Raw genomic sequence first — 16900 nt, forward strand, 5'->3', positions numbered from 1 at the left:
ATGGCTTTTTGTTTGTATACTTTATGCGAAGGTGCAATTTTGAAAAAAAAACAGAATTATTGTGAGATGCTTGAATGTTCTTTTCGTTGAAAAATTTCACGTCATAAATTATTCTCACCAAACTATTTTACTGCGACAAGTTGTTAAAAACCAACATCACAAAGCACAAAAGTATTATTTATACCTTCGGGATAAAACTTTCCGTGTATGTAGTAGTTAGTATATAGAACAGTGCAAAAAACTTTTCCCGTAATAAAATGTTGCATGCCGGACTTCCAGATGGTGTCGCAATCGTCCCCAAAAAACCATGGAAATCAACAAATCTTCAGATGTCCAATAAAAATTAAAAACCAAACCAAGCTTTACTTTTGTTTCCCTTTAGCTTTCTTCTTCTCTTCTTTCTTTTTGTGCTTGCTTTGCAAAGTATTGATCAATTTGTACACCACAATGCCTTAAGTAAGTAAATGCTCTGACATAAATACTGGGATCAAACAATGCGTATCTAACGACAAAACAAAAGCTATTTACATTAAAGAAACCGAAACAAATCAATTGCATGCACATTGAACAACACACAGTTACTATAAAAAATCTTCCTAGGAGCTTCAATTCTGTTTAGTTTCTGCATATTAATGCCCTGTTCACATATGAAAATCAAACTTATAAATGTAAGTATAAAAATTCTATTCAAATTCAATAAATATATACCTAGAAGTGCAAAGCAATAACAGCCTCACTGCCAATATCGATAAAAATAACAAGAACATACACTATTTTTAAAGTTTAACAACAAAACAAAATGCAAAATTCAATTCACCTCCGAACTTAATCTGCTGAAATCAATAATCAAAGCCAGCAAGCCTGACCAAAAATGATGACCATGAATTATCAATAACTACATTCTGAAATTTACGAAAAAAAACCACTTACCAACAATAATGAGAACAATTACCGCAGGAATAATAAAAACTGTATTGCTGATTTTGTGAGAATGCGGTGACTGGCTACCATCTAGATCAACCATGATGAACAAACGAAAACTGAATCTAAAAAATGATGTAAATGCAAATTTTCTCACAAACGACTGAAACAGACATGTCCATAATGTATAATGCAATGAATATGCTAGAGTAAAAGAATGAATAGGGAAGATATAATAAACAAATATTCTATAATATCAGATTAAACTTTTCTAAAATATATATATATATTTTACAAAGAAGCAACAAGTTCAGAAAACAACAGCAAACAATGCAGTAAGTCGAAGACTTTTGGAATCAAAGTTGAGAAACATTTCCACTAACGATACGTAAACTTCAATGATCACGAAACTGCTGAGTCACTTACAGTAATAACTGATGATACTTGAACATCTTAATTAATGTTGGTATATGACGTAAATGTTCATTGAGTTGAAATTTAAAAAAGAAATAAAATATCACAAAATAATTATAAATATAATTTATTCTTTTTATTAATCAATGGAAATAAGATTTAAATCAAACTCTACAACAGAGTACAATGATTCGTACTCATCACGCCAATATATAAATTTCTTTCAAATATTCCATTGTCTTTATTTTGGCCGTACAAGCAATTTGTTATTTTATTATTATTCTTTATAATCAGTTCATAACAATGACAAAGGAAATCCAACTATTCACCGTTTGGTGAATACATTATTAATATAGCTGGGTTTATATATATCTACTTTGAGAATTTGATCGAAAGGAACAAACACAACGCAACGCACTAATTAAATTTTCCATACACATAAATTAAATTCAAATAAACAAAACGTATTAACGAGGTAGGCTGCACATTTCACAGTCTGCATTGGGGTGATCGTTTAGATAAGTACAATGACCACATGCCCAAGGTTCGCTTTCTCCCACTGATTCACCTCCATTAGGCACTAGAATGCATTTCAAAATAAATAACACAGCAAAGTAACATTTACGAAATTACTTGCCTATCAAATTTTTAAATTCATTCCATTTGATACTGTTTTCGGCCCACTGTTTTGCTAAATCTGAATCCTGCTTTGCTACAGCATCCAACAGTTCAGCCAAATCATCCTGAAAATATTTAAGCAACGTACCAGTAAAAGAACGGTCTTAAGATAAGATTAGAGAACTGTTCAATTGACGTAAAGTAATTAGGAAAATTTAAGCGATCATTTCCGTACAATAATAAAAGTAAATACAAACATATAAATTCAATTTACCAACTCAAAAGTGACTTCAGTGTTGGTCAACAGATAAACCAAAAAATGAAAATTCGAAATCATTTTCAAAAATTCACTTTCCTCAAATTGTTTGACATATTCACCAACGACGCGAATATTCTTAAATAAAGCTAATATGAATTGTTAATATGTACTGTATGACATTGCATACTTTTCGGCAATTATAACACAACTAACAATTTACGTGCGGTTACCTGAGCACTGCCTATAGATGAACGATTTTCAATTGGAAATGGCTTTTTTTGGCTTGTCAACGTGTACCTCATTTCTTTTGCTAAACCAACTGGAATAGTTACAAACAAATATTCCACCGGCAGAAGACCTGCTGTTTTTCTAATCTTATTATTATATTCATCATGACACTAAAACAATATTGCATATTTGTATATCGACCCACAGAAAATATTGAAATCAAAAATCATATAAGCCAGTCATTACCATATAATAAACATCTGGAACATAATGAGTCGGGGTGGAACGTCTAACACATGCCATATTCGGGGAAGATCGCGACGGAAGAAGGCACTCTGCGGCTACTAAAGCGCTACCTTGATTGGACACCTGATAAGCTGCAAAATCGACCATCTTATTCTCACCTCCTAAATGAGAAGAAATTCAAAACAAGCATTTTCTTATTACACACAAACTGATCAACCTGAGAGAACTAATGTGACGAATTTGGAACCAAATGTACCATCGAGAGAATATTTGCATGCATTTGGATATTTATTCTGGTACTTCGCAGCAATCAAACATTCTGCTGCACTTAACATATATGTATTCTATAAAAAACAAATAAATATGCAAAAAACATTTCTAAATACTATCATCAATCACACGGTGATGCAAAGTCAAAAATAAAAAAAATCAAGCATTTATTACCGCATTTCTAGTGTTTACCAAAAGAGTGGGATCATCTGGATCTCTTAAAAAATCTGTAAAAATCCATCCAATTCGCTTTAGTCCCAAACATTCAGCTAAACTGTCAACAATTTCGTCATGCGGATCTTCCAATATATCAATACCGTCGGTGTATGTTATTTGTGGTGGTTCATAAATAACTGTTACCACAGCTCGAATACCCAATGGCACGTCAGTCATCGGTTCGTAACGACCAAATAAAAATCCCATCCTCTGGCCATGACTTTTGTACCAGTAACTTAAAAAATTGCTCATAATTTCCTTATTTTCAATTTCTACGTTGTCCACATGACGATAACGCTAACATAGAAAAAATTTTTGATATCAAAGCTGCACCTTAGAATATTAAACTACAAAATTTACTTGATGGTTCAATGTAACTGGATTTGGTTGACACTTGGAACAAATTCCCTGTGGCCATGGTAGATGGTTTCTACAATTTGGGATGATTTGGCAGCTCACTTTTTCCAAAGATGGTATAGACGCAGCACTCCGGATACTAAATAAATTTCAAAAACATTTTAAAATAAATAACCAAAGTAAGAATGCACTTATACTCACTTATCATCGAACCCATTTTTTCTTAAATAAGCATGGAAACTTAAATAATTAACTTCCTTTTCTTTTAAAAATTCATCGTCATAAACCTGAATATAAAATTTAAATAATAACTAACATCACAAAAACCAATTATTACATGTATTGGCAAACAGTTACTGCATTTCTTCGAATCACCATGTTTGCACCTGAGAAAAATTAGTATTTCAGAAAAAGAATAGTTTCAAATAAGCCCAATTCACATATTCGACTGATGTTTTCTTTCAATAACACCTGACTGTTTCTCCAAAATCTGATCTACCAAATCTTCTTCAACATCCTTCTTCAATTTCATAGCAGAAAATGGGCGGTCAATATTAATATAGGAAATATTTTCTTGAACTGAAACACTTTTTGGTTGAATATGATTCTCCAAATACAGCATATCTCCATTTCTAAAGCAGTTTAAAAATGAACTAAAACATATAACTAACTAAAACACAGAACTGAATGCCATATTCTTCAATGGTTACATCCGATTCAACCAACACGCGAGACTTAGCTCTATCACGATAAACCTTTACAGGATAATCCTTCAAGTCAATCAAATCACTTATCTATAAAAAAAATCTCTAACAGATACTTTTTGGACAGCGAAATAACAAAATCTTTTTCTTAAGCACTTTTTGCAAAAGAGTTTCAACAGTGTCCGATGGCTTCAATCGTATACGGTGTTGTCCATCACGACTTTGAACACGTATAACCTATATTTTCAGCAACATCAAATACAAGCTGCATCCTAAGACTGACTTACCATTTCTGATACCATTTTTCGTTGCTGCCAAAACAAGCCTATTTACCAATATATCTTAAAATAAAAATTATACTGTGCTCAATGACCAAGTGAATGTTTACAGTAAGAACCAACAAGTATTATTTTGTAATTAAGCAATAAGTAAAGTTCATTATTACATATTTGTCATTTTCGTACGTATTAATATAATTTAAAGGAAAATTTATGAACAATTATTAATGAATATAATTTAAAATTACTAACATGCAGTACGGTAAAAGGGGAATGGTGACGTGGCTGAGTAAAAGTGAGAAAGGGAAAAGAAGGTTTTGGCTGTTGCCTCATATTGATTTGTTGTTGGGCTAATTATTTTTTACAGTAGTACTCATGTAGACATCGAATAAATTCTACGTATTATATTAATGTCGACAGAAAATAAACTGTTCATTTGCGTAACTTGTTATTACACGCTTCCCCAAACATCTACGCTTATCAAACCCAAACAAATTGGAGGAAGAAAATTTACAGTATTCTTTATCCTGATTTTACGTAAACCTTGTTGCTTACAATTTCACTAATGTAACTGTTCAGTTGTAATTGTTGTAAACAACGAAAAGAATATTTTTACCTAAATTCTTGAAAATTTTACATTTACACGGTATAAAATTAATATATTATATTACTTAATTTTTTAAGTTTGAAAAAGTAGTTTTGATTATTGACTAATTAAAGAAATGAAGAGGTATTATTTTTAAGCTTTCAATCCATATATGCATCTCTGTTTATTTTTATGCAAGCAAGAGGAATATTTAAAATTGTTACACTGTTACACGGTGCTATACTTGCTTGTGAACAATATGAACAGATGATTAAATAGTAAAACTTAGAGAGATTATTCAAGCATAAGTTCATTTGCGTAGATAATTATACTTTATTCAAAAGCACAATTCAATCTTTCTGCCAATTATAATTTAATCAACATGCCCATAACTATTAAATTCTATTATGTGTTTGTGCTTGTAAGATACAATATGAGAAACTAGTTCCGTTGAGTAAATAGCAATAATCTGAAATGACGCCATATCTTCACTGCATCTTTTCTTTTCAGCATTCATTGCAGCATGTCAGTTACTGTAAAAATGAAAAATTACAAAAACTGCTGCAAAATTTCAATTAAATGCATACCATTCATAGGCATTTCATCAATTTGTGTTCCGTAATACGATTCGATCTCGAGCAACGTTGGAATATCCTCAGTAGTTGCAAAATTAATTGCGCATCCTTTGCGACCATATCGCCCCGATCGACCAATTCTAAAAATTTACAATTTTCCAATACCAAGTACGATAAGAAAAAAGAAATATTATTAATTATTTAAATGTGCTTACATAAATTTAAAAAATTGATTATTTTTGCAAATTACCTGTGAAGATACGCTTCGCGATTAGTTGGCACATCATAGTTGATTACCAAGGAAACGCCAGGAATATCCAAACCACGTGACCACACGTCAGTACTGATCAACACACGACTGAAGACAATTTCAAAATAATATACACGCACATGTAATAAAGCATATGAAAATCAAAACCATACTAGATTCCATCACGGAATTTACGTACAACCTCATTTCGATCTTTCTGATCCATTTCACCATGAATGGCGCCAACAGTGAAATTACTTTCTTTCATTTTCTCATCCAACCATTCAACCTAAAACAAACAGATATAGCGTATAAGTAAGCATTTTTCGATATTAAAAAAAGAATATTTTCAAAATATTGGGTTTACCTTATGACGTGTGTTGCAGAAAACGACAGCTTGACTGATAGTAATGCTATCGTACAAATCACAAAGTGTTTCAAATTTCCAATCTTCTCTTTCCACGTGAACAAAATACTGTCGAATTCCTTCAAGTGTCAACTCGTCGCTGAAAGCACAATTTATAAAGATGATGATGCCAAAATGATACACTACACACCGTTTCACAAGTATTCGAACTGGCTCTGTCATAAATTTTCCAGTCATCTCCAAGATTTCGTGCGGCAAAGTCGCCGAAATCACCACCACTTGAATTCCTGGTGGCAGAAAACGATAGATGTCATAAATTTGATCTTTAAATCCTAAAATTAAATAAAGCTGTGATTAAAATCAAAAATTAAAAGAAAAAACCAGCTCGTTGCCTTTGGTCAGCATTTCATCAGCTTCGTCCATGACAAACACTTTCAACGAATCTGTACGCAAATTCTGACGAGTAATCATGTCAAACACTCTTCCAGGTGTTCCAACGACCACATGCTGGCCGTAGTCCAACTTTCGGATATCTTCGCCGACATTCGTTCCACCAATGCAAGCGTGTGCTTGAACGTTCATACGGTCTCCAAGAGCAAGAACAACCTAAAAAAAACATCATTCACTTCCAAAAAATGAAATTTATTTTAAAATGAATTTACCTTTTGAATTTGTTGTGCCAATTCACGAGTCGGCGCCAAAACCAAAGCTTGAGTTTCACGAAGTTGCGTATCGATTACTTGAAGAAGACCGATACTGAACGTAGCTGTTTTTCCTGTACCAGACTGTGATCTAATTAATATAATCTTTATCAAAACTCAATCATCTGAATTGGTTATTAATAGCATAAATTGAACAAAATTATTCATGCCATTAATAATACTGATGCTTTATTAATAAAACACGTTAAACATGAAATTCAAAATCAATTAATGAATGTAACGTACTTAAATATAGAAAAACATCGTTTCAAACAAGTTCACTTACTGTGCAATAACATCTCTGCCGCTTACAATGGGGCGAATGGCCCGCTTTTGAATCATCGATGGTTTGTTGAAGCCTAAAACAATTCTCTCGTAACAAATACTACTAAAATTATTCAAAAGTTACAACAACGCTCAAATAACTACAAAAACAAAAACTAAAAAAGAATAAGGCTTCAACCGCTCTGCTATTCTTACGCTGCTAGTAATATTAATGTTATCAAAATACCATTGACTCCAAATCAGTAAAAAATAAACGCAACAAAACTGAAAAATCAAATAATTTATTTAATAAATTATTAGTCTAAATTTAAAAATAAACAATTCTGCGCGTAACCAAGAAGAAGACAAATGTTAAACTAAAAAGTTCAGTTAAATTTTATATTCAAATAAAGCTGTATGTTAACATTTCAGACAGAAACAAAAGTTATAATTAAAAGAAAATTAATTAAAATACGTACCATAGGCATAAATTCCTCGAAGCAGTTCACGTTTCAAATTCATTTCTTCAAACGTTGGTATAACAACAACATTCTCCGATGTTTCAAAATCCACTCTAGACATATCTTCTTCTTCAAAATCATCTTGCAATCTTCGTTTGCGACGAAATTCTTTGGAAGTGCTACAAATGATGATGAAATTTATTAATTTCATAGAAAAAAAAATAAAAACAAACTCTAAACTTACAAAACACGAGCCATTTTTCAATCAACCTTCACGTTGGCACACAACAATGCTTAACTATCTGATTTACAGGCTCATCTACAAAGCATTACTGTAATTAATAGTAACCCAGATTTTTTTGTTTACTAAGATGATTTTTATAAGTCCAGAAATTTTAAAATATGATTCAAAAATTTTTTATTTCATTTCTTTTTATTATAAACTGCTAAAATGCACAATGTCATAGAAATTAATTTCTAATTTTCTAGTTTCCTTGATCAATTTTTTACTCACACTGCTAAATTTATTCAGCTTAATTAACACAAGTTAATAATTTTAAGAAATTATTTATGCACCATATTATTTTATTATGATTCCAATTACTTGCATTGAACAAGTAAAACTAGATTAGACAAAACGCTCGCTGATTGGCCGGAATTGATTGGTCAGATATGAATGCTGACATGTGACTGCTATGCATATTAAGGGACGTTGATCAGCTTTGACAATTTGTTTGATTTATTCATGATTTATGATTCATCAGTTGTAAAAGTTTGTTGCCAAAAAAGTGTTAGTAAATATGACTAAGCATTCAAATTAAGAAACTACATTTGCATTGAAGCAGAACATTTTATCTATCCAAATATTTTCAATTTATTTTATTTATCATTGAAAATGGACGTTTTTTCATACTTTCATTTATATAAATTGAAAATTTATATGCTTATTAAACTTTGTGATAAAAAAAATTAAGAACGCAATTTGTTTAACATGAAAACATAAATAAACAAATTATACTCTTGTCGTAAGTAGGCTTCATAGCACATCCCGTGCTCACCGCATTTCTCATAGTTACAAAAAATCAAACAAATACCCAGTACAATAGGCCGGAAGTTGACAGCTATGCAGCAGTACAAGCACAAAAACAGTATATGTGAACATGTGTAGTATTGCTTGTAATGCGAAATGCCGCACACTTTCAAAGCTTCTCCATAATCTAGCTACATCCTATGAGCCACGTGCAGTGCGCATCCGATATTCCTGTACGGAAACCAAAAAGTTCCCATTCTAGGCTTCTACAGCTTGCAAAAAACAATAAAAGCGATCAACTTAATGGGAATTAACATGAAATAAAATCTAGAAAAGTCAATACAAATCGCTTACTACTGAAATAAAAAAATTTCGGCTGATGGGATAAGTGCAGTTACTAGGCTTTAATCCGTCTATTAATTATGCCGTTGCCGGCGCTGAGTGTTGTGGTTTTTCTCAAAGTCTGCTAACAATCTAACAATGCCAAAATTGCGTGACGCAATACTGATGCAAAATAAAAACTTCGCTTACTTTCATCCCAGATATAAATTTTAGAAATGCTATATTCAAATAAATCCTTTCCTTTGTAATTCAAATTAATCTTTTATGTTTTCTAAATATTTTTAATATCATAATGCAATATTCATATTATAATACAATATGATATTCACAATAAGCTGCATTTGCTATATATATTTTTATTTAACTCGTGGAAATCATTGGAAAGGAAGCATTTATATGCTTCTTAATTGCAGAAAATGAAAATTTGTAAGTTTATTAAAGGTAATTTTTAAAAATTAAAAGCAAAAATTTTAAAACTGCTTAATTTTAGTGAAAATCGGTATTAGTGTTGTAAACATAAATAAAGAAATTGATTATTAACGGTTGGAGGGTGGTGTGGCGTAGTGGTTAATAGCCAGCGAAGCCAACGCCCTCCCCAGCCGTGTTCGATTCCCGGAGACGGTTGAAAAAGCCAAGCGTACATATACACTAAGTACGCTAGCGGTTGAAGTGCCAATATGAGCACACCGCATATACACATGTTCTGTATTCAAAACTATCCCAGGCCATAACTTCCATACATGGCAATCTTACCAAAAGATGCGCCAAGCCAGACAATGCCACCCACTTTCAAAGGGTAGTGAAGTGACTGCGATACATAATCACTGGCGAAATGGAGCATCCGCAGCAATGCGACGGGTAAGAATGAAGTTATGGATAAAGGCCCACTGCTCCATTCAACATTCGAATCAAAAACATAGGAAGATCGGTGCTAATCTGCCTGGCAGGGGAGCACCAATCTTTTCCCACATTAAATGGTTTAAAATGTTTTCAAAGTTGCTTTACAATGTCGAATGATTTTATTTGAAATGCAAATAAATGATATGTTTACATTTCAATATGTTAATATCAACAAATGTTGCTATTTACGTTCAAAGCGGTGCTTTCTTTTTTTTTGAATTAACTTTTAATATCATTAATTTGCTAAAAATTTTAACCTGAAGAAAAAAACATTTGTTAAACTCATGAGCAATAATTTTGAATTAAAGTTATAAGTATTTGATTAAATTAATTGACTAAGTTGAATTTATTGATTTAAATTAATAGTTGTCTGTATTTTTTGAAATGAAGCTTCAACAAACTTGTATGTCAAGCTTGTTCTATTGGTCAGCCGACGCGTCGTAGCATACACAGACAACTGTAGAGATGTAGGGAAACGATCCACGTTGCGTATTCAATCGTTTGTCATTAATTAATTATCAGAAAATCTATTTATAAAAATTTGGCGCTTCACTCGCATGATTTCTGTTGGACATGCATAAATTGGACAAAAACAAAAACTTCCAGCTCATTAATCGTTTTCTGTGAAATGGTGTTTTTTACTCTTTGGAAAGAAGTAACGTTTCAATATAAAAGTCGACTGTTCACATTTCATTCACACAAACAGATATGGTAATTTGGACGATTAGCTAATCAATGAAAAAAAAACATGCAAATGCAAAATATGCAAAATGCCATTTTTGTTCTTCTCATTTCCAACTGAGTGCAAAAAATGCTGACAGTTAACTTGAGCTCTGTTAACGTTGAACAGCGTACGGTAAGTCATTCAAATTTACTGCACAAAAATTAGCATAATAACCAAACAACCAACATTCACACTTTCTGAACATTTGGGAAAGCAGGGGATGATGAGACAAAAAAAAGTAATTCAAAGTCGCATGTCCAATTTCTGGGTATTCAATTGCAGTTGTTTTTTTAATAGCTATTCCATTACTTGATTGACAAAATATTCCAATCACAGCCAAATCAGCTATAGCATTAATGTAAGAAATGGTGATACTTCACCGATTTATGCAATGAAAATTCAAATATAAAAATATATCCTACATTTCATCAAATCATACTGTTTGTATTGTCTTTATTCTCGATTTTATTTTATCTGTGCTGTTGAAGTGCTCATTTCTGGGCAATACGTGAATTGCACAACGCATAAGTTTTTATTTGAAATTTTTATCTTTTTGTTTTCTTGTTTAGAGATTCCTGTTTTTAATTACTGAAACGGTATAAATTTCAATCAGTCTGTTTTTCAAGCTATGTGCGACGTGATTATTGCCTTAAGGTAGCGTTAATGAAGTAATAAATGCTTTTCTGAAGGTGTTATCGCCGGTGGTGCTGTTATCGCATTGATCAATGCCCACCGAGAGAAAAATATTCAAGAATCAGTAGTACGGTACATCGAAGGAAGCGTTGTTAGGCGTCTTAAGCCTTTCTTCATTCTTTTTTGAAAATTGATATTATCAAATAATTATTTGTATTTTTGTTTATTTTTCGTTGAGAAATTAAAAAAGTATTTTTTATTATGCTCTATACTCTTTTAGTTTTTTTTCTGAAATATCAGGTCGTTAATGTTGCTTATTGGAGAAAACAATTAGTTTTTCATACTGAATAGTTTACTTTTGATTTTTAATTATGCTCACAATTATAATTTATTTTTATGTCACAGCTATTTTACTGTAATATTATTTGCGCGTCATATCATACAGTAATGCATTTCTATGCGTTGTGTAAAATGAGAAGATGCTCAGAGTCACTCGAAGTTACATGTTTTGATTATTTTTAATAATTTTTAATATGGCTTTAAGAATCTCCTTTTTTGTTTACTGATTATCTGACAGAACATTTTTTCTTATAAAATATATGTAATGCAGTCTAAATCGTGTGAAATTGTTATGATGCAAAGTACTTTTGTTATTGAAATGAACTTGTCTTGGAAAGTTATTGCAAAATAGAATGTTTCTAACTTGGATAAATTTTTAAAAATGTTAATTAATTTGAGATGCTGTTATGTTTAATAACAAGATTGAAATTTTCGATTCGTTAAGATGATGGAATCTACCAACGATGTTTCTCAGTTCAGTGAATTGCTGCAAGCTTTTCGAGATCGGTACAACTGTGAAGCCGAATATGTTGTTAAGAGTCCTGGAAGGATGAACATTATAGGTTATTGCGATATTGCTGCAGTTAATATTTATATTCCATGATATGATGTTAATATTTAACAGGTGAACACATTGATTATAGCGGTTATCCAGTACTTCCGATGGCAGTCGATGAATGCATCTATGCTGCATTTTCTGTTAATCAAAATTCTGAAGAGATAACTGTTTGTAACACTGACCCCAAATACGAGTAATTCTACATGACAATATTAATAAACACGTTTTAGTTGTATAAATTAAGTTAAATTTTCCAACATTTTTGGCTTTTATTTATTTATAGTGGGATTTATTGCATTTATTCTTGATGGTCAGAGGTAAATGTTTAATTGTTTTTAGGCCATTTGAAGCATTATATTCCTACTTTATTACATCTTGCAAGAATCTGAGCTGGAAAGATTATTTTTTGACTGGCGTTGTGGCTGCGATGGATCACATTGAAGAATATCAGTATAAAGCGAGCGAAGATGCGGAAGTGAAACTTACTTTTAAAGGTAATTAATCTTCAAGAAATATGTTTTCTTTGAATTTGAAATTTAACTTTTTGTTCCATATTTACAGTTTTTACTGTTTAAATTATAGTTTAATGAGAAACATAAGTTTAATACTATAGGCGTTGAGAATAGTTTAATGGGGAAATTGGAAATTATTTGGCACCGTTCATCTAATTTTTATTATGTTCAATAAATAAATACATTTGTATATATTTATTTTTGTAAATATATAGATGGAAGAAATTGAGAAAGCATATTGTGAATTAGAGTTAGTTAGTTTGTAGAATGTTGGATTTTTTCTTGTTGATCATGTAAAAGTTGTACAATAATTGATAGTATTGTCGAAATTTTCACGAAAAGTTTTATTAATTAATTATAAAGAAAGTGATTTTCGATTGAAATGTATTTTTTGCAGGCTTCAAAGCGATGATCAGTAGCAAACTGCCAGAACGTAGGGGCTTAGCTATCTCTACTGCACTTGTTTGTTGTGCAGCGGCGCGTACAATGGTCGCGGTGGGCGATGGCAATTTCCGCACCATAACCAAAGTACAGTAAATTTGAAAATGAAGATCAATTTTTTTCATTTTTTCAAAATTCAGGAAACTTTGGCGGAATTGTGTTCAGAATACCAAAACGCTGACCTTGTTCGTGGCCCTATGGATAACTTAATTTGTTTTACCGCACGACAAGGAGCGGTCGGTTTTTATTCATTTCAATTGCAAGCTGCTCACTTTGAAAATTTTTGCTGATCTTGCAGGCGAAATATATTCAGTTTAAACCGCTTCGTCTCGACGATGTCACTTTGCCGCCGAAGGCTCGTTTTCTGGTTTTCCATTGTGGACTTCAATCGGCGAAAAATGCAAAGTTTCCTTTGTTCAGCAAACGTGTGACGGAATGTTGTTTAGCAACAAAAGTTGTTTGCTTTTATTGTTTATTTATTGGTTTATTTGGAATTAATTAATTTAAATTTTCAGTTTATTGCTAAAGTTTTTGGACTGGACTGGCGTGAGATGAATACTATTAGGGAAGTTCAGGACGCTGTCGGTGACATTGACGACAACACATTCAAAGAAATTGCGTTGTCTCCATTCAGACAAGTCTCTTACACAATTGCCGAGATAATAAGCTTCTTGCAGTGCAACGAATGTGAATTGGACATATTACGTCGCCGACGTTACCGAACCAGTGATTTTATTAATTAATTCACATATTCTGATAGCTTTTTTTGTTTTTTTATGTCGATTGAGATTTGTTGTTATGCAAATTTCAGAAGAACAATTTTATTTGAAAAGGAGAGCCAGACACGTGATTGAAGAATCGATGCGTGTGAAAGAGTTTCGTTCGATTTGCGATCAATTTGCCAACGGTCAGTTGTCAGAGGATCTTTGCCTGACAAAGCTGGGAAAATTGCTGGACGACAGTCACCACTCGTGTTCATACTTCTACGACTGTACCTGTGAAGAATTGGATTTCATCCAGCAGATGTTCAAGTTAGCTGCTAATTTCTTTTCTATCCTTTTTTATGCTGCTATTTTTCATTGTTTTTTTCATTGCAATTTGATTATTTCACGTGGATCGAGAAATATCCGTGTCAATTGTCTGATCAACTACTATTTCATTCACTTCTACTATTTGCTCAGCGTTTTGATATTATGCAAATTTTGTTTGAATATTTAATAAATATGAGAATTTTTAGGAAATTTGGTGCCATAGGAAGTCGTTTGACTGGACTAGGATGGGGTGGTCCTGTTGTTGCATTGATCGATGCCGAACGAGCGGAAAGTTTTAAAGAATCAATAGAACAATACATCGCAGGAAGCGCTTTTAGATCTTATAAGCCTTTCTTCGTTTCACCTGGACAAGGCTTGCAGATTTTTAGTCTACCACACAATTGAAACGTTTCTATTCCTTCTTCTTCTTCTTCTTAGGAAATTGTAAGTGAACATTTCAATACATCGTAAATACACTTTCTACTTTTGCATATTTTTATTACATCTTATCCAAGAGAAGCTTTTACTGATATTTATCATGATTTACAAGATACTGTGATTTATCAACTGCAGTAATATGCAGGGAAATTACGAGTTTTATTTGCTTCTCATTTATTTATCAGATGCTGTTTGATGCGTAATAAATGTCGAACACGTACATGCTAATTTATTTAATGCAAAATATCTTTCTCTGTAACAGTAAGGTCTGCAACTTTCTTGCAGTGCCGTTTATCTTTTCAGTGTTGCACAATATTGGAAAATAAATTTCTAATCTACGACTGGTATTTTATTAGCTACTTTGCGCAACTCTTTTAAATTTGATGAAAACAAATTGAAAAAATTTTGTTATTCAACTGTTTCATCAGATGATCATGAAACAGTCTATAATTTTGAATTTCTTTTACTGATAATAATAATTTAAAAAATATTATTTATTATGAAGCGAAATTTATGATCATGAAAGTACAATAGCTAGCTAAAGTAATTCGTTCTCTGACTGTTCAAAGTGCCGATTTTGGTAAAATCATTTTGTCGCTAAAAATATGTAAATTAGCGCAAGTTAAAGAAATAAATTAATAAAACAGACAATTTTATTGTTGTTGACAAGCATAAATTTGTACACCGTTTTATTTCACTCTTGGAAATCATTGGATAAGAAGCATTTATATGTTTTTTAATTGCAGAAAATGAAAATTTGTAAGTTTATTAAAGGTAATTTTTAAAAATTAAAAGCAAAAATTTAAAAACTGCTTAGTTTTAGTGAAAATCGGTATTAGTGTTGTAAACATAAATAAAGAAATTGATTATTAACGGTTGGAGGGTGGTGTGGCGTAGTGGTTAATAGCCAGCCAAGCCACCGCCCTCCCCAGCCGTGTTCGATTCCCGGAGGCAGTTGTAAAAGCTAAGCGTACACATACACTAAATACGCTAGCGGTTGAAGTGCCAATATAAGCACACAACATATCCAATATGCCCTGGATTCAAAACTATCCCAAGCCCCAAGCCATACCTCCTTACATGCCATTCCAAGTTTTCGATCTATGTTCTGCGTGCAAAACGGAAGTGGAATGGCGAATTGGTGAAATTGCAAAAATGCATCCATGCTTAAGAATGAAGTTATGGATAAACCGCTCCGCCCCAGTCGAACTTCAAGAATCAAAAACAAAGGAAGATCGGTGCTAATCTGCCTGGCAGGGGAGCACCAATCTTTTCAAACATTAAATGATTTGAAATGTTTTTAAAGTTGCTTGACAATGTCGAATGATTTTATTTGAAATGCAAATAAATAATATGTTTACATTTCAATATGTTAATATCAAATGTTAAGGGTTGCTTTCCTTTTTTTTGAATTTACTTTTAATATCATTAATTTGCTCAAATTTATAAAATAATTTAACCTGTAGAAAAAAACATTGGTTGAGATCATGAGCAATAATTTCGAATTAAAGCTATAAGTATTATTAATATTATGAATATTTCAGCTTTTTAATAGTCATAGGTATTTTTTGAAATAAAGCTCTGTCTGCGCATTTTTTGTCATGTTTATTCTATAAGTTGGTCGTATTGAAATATTTAGCTTAAAATTCATTGTTCCGCAGAAATTATTTTTCGATATTTTACAAAATATAATATTTGAAATAGCAATTTCACCAAAAATATTTTTCTTAAATTTAAATTATGTGTAGCAGACGCAGACCGACAACTAACAACTACTGTGCTTCTCTAGATAACGAAGATGAGGAAGAAGAACAAAGCTACCGTAAGCCGACCGGTACTTGAAGATCAGGAAAGAGTACGGTGGAACGGATTATTATTAGCAGCGTGGAGCGAGAGTCGATTGTTTTGTGATATACGGTGGTGGTCGTTGTTGTGATTGCGAATAAATATTGTATTCCTGTTCTGTTACTTTGAGTGCGAGTATGTTACCAACAAAGCGTGAATTAGGGAAAAGGGGCGGCAGAGCCGGTAGTAACCGGACGGACGATACAGACGCCGAGACGAATCCGCAGATCGACACCGGCGTGTCGTCATTTAATAATGACTTTGGCGGCAACCCTGTTGAGGCGAGGAACGAGCCCGCCCGGGAGAGCGGCTCGTTACATATGTAAATTCGAAAGTATGGTGCGTGTTTGTTTAAATTTGAAATTTAATGACACTTTAAAGCGAAACGTAC

General features: G+C 32.3%; 5 protein-coding genes across 5 annotated transcripts; 4 read left to right on the plus strand and 1 right to left on the minus strand.

Annotated features, from left to right (window-relative positions):
- Positions 1-378: 378 nt before the first annotated feature.
- Tsp_11820 (eukaryotic initiation factor 4A-III) lies at positions 379-7973 on the minus strand. Its single transcript, XM_003371347.1, has 22 exons — positions 7960-7973; positions 7734-7894; positions 7277-7349; positions 6952-7081; positions 6671-6895; positions 6480-6637; positions 6290-6428; positions 6096-6211; positions 5923-6030; positions 5685-5812; positions 4521-4574; positions 4001-4108; positions 3867-3915; positions 3533-3668; positions 3131-3469; positions 2904-3030; positions 2687-2817; positions 2443-2610; positions 2228-2347; positions 1969-2078; positions 931-1046; positions 379-581 (listed from the first exon to the last, which is right to left on the minus strand). The coding sequence occupies exons 1-22, from the start codon at positions 7971-7973 to the stop codon at positions 379-381; spliced, it is 2913 nt and encodes a 970-aa protein (XP_003371395.1).
- A 1873-nt stretch (positions 7974-9846) lies between these two features.
- Positions 9847-10450, plus strand: Tsp_11821 (hypothetical protein). The gene is made up of 2 exons (XM_003371348.1): positions 9847-10073; positions 10378-10450. Exons 1-2 carry the CDS (start codon positions 9847-9849, stop codon positions 10448-10450), a joined length of 300 nt encoding a protein of 99 aa, XP_003371396.1.
- A 348-nt stretch (positions 10451-10798) lies between these two features.
- On the plus strand, positions 10799-12127 carry Tsp_11822 (hypothetical protein). The gene is made up of 5 exons (XM_003371349.1): positions 10799-10847; positions 11401-11495; positions 11750-11842; positions 11955-12020; positions 12083-12127. Exons 1-5 carry the CDS (start codon positions 10799-10801, stop codon positions 12125-12127), a joined length of 348 nt encoding a protein of 115 aa, XP_003371397.1.
- Positions 12128-12131: 4 nt separating this feature from the next.
- Tsp_11823 (GHMP kinases C superfamily) lies at positions 12132-14631 on the plus strand. Its single transcript, XM_003371350.1, has 9 exons — positions 12132-12246; positions 12309-12435; positions 12582-12736; positions 13152-13282; positions 13336-13431; positions 13494-13649; positions 13711-13921; positions 14007-14226; positions 14433-14631. The coding sequence occupies exons 1-9, from the start codon at positions 12132-12134 to the stop codon at positions 14629-14631; spliced, it is 1410 nt and encodes a 469-aa protein (XP_003371398.1).
- A 1065-nt stretch (positions 14632-15696) lies between these two features.
- Positions 15697-16506, plus strand: Tsp_11824 (hypothetical protein). Its single transcript, XM_003371351.1, has 2 exons — positions 15697-15902; positions 16413-16506. The coding sequence occupies exons 1-2, from the start codon at positions 15697-15699 to the stop codon at positions 16504-16506; spliced, it is 300 nt and encodes a 99-aa protein (XP_003371399.1).
- Positions 16507-16900: the final 394 nt, after the last annotated feature.

The sequence above is a fragment of the Trichinella spiralis genome (genome assembly GCF_000181795.1).
Source record: "Trichinella spiralis strain ISS 195 chromosome Unknown Scfld9, whole genome shotgun sequence".
Taxonomy (NCBI): Eukaryota; Metazoa; Nematoda; class Enoplea; order Trichinellida; family Trichinellidae; genus Trichinella; species Trichinella spiralis.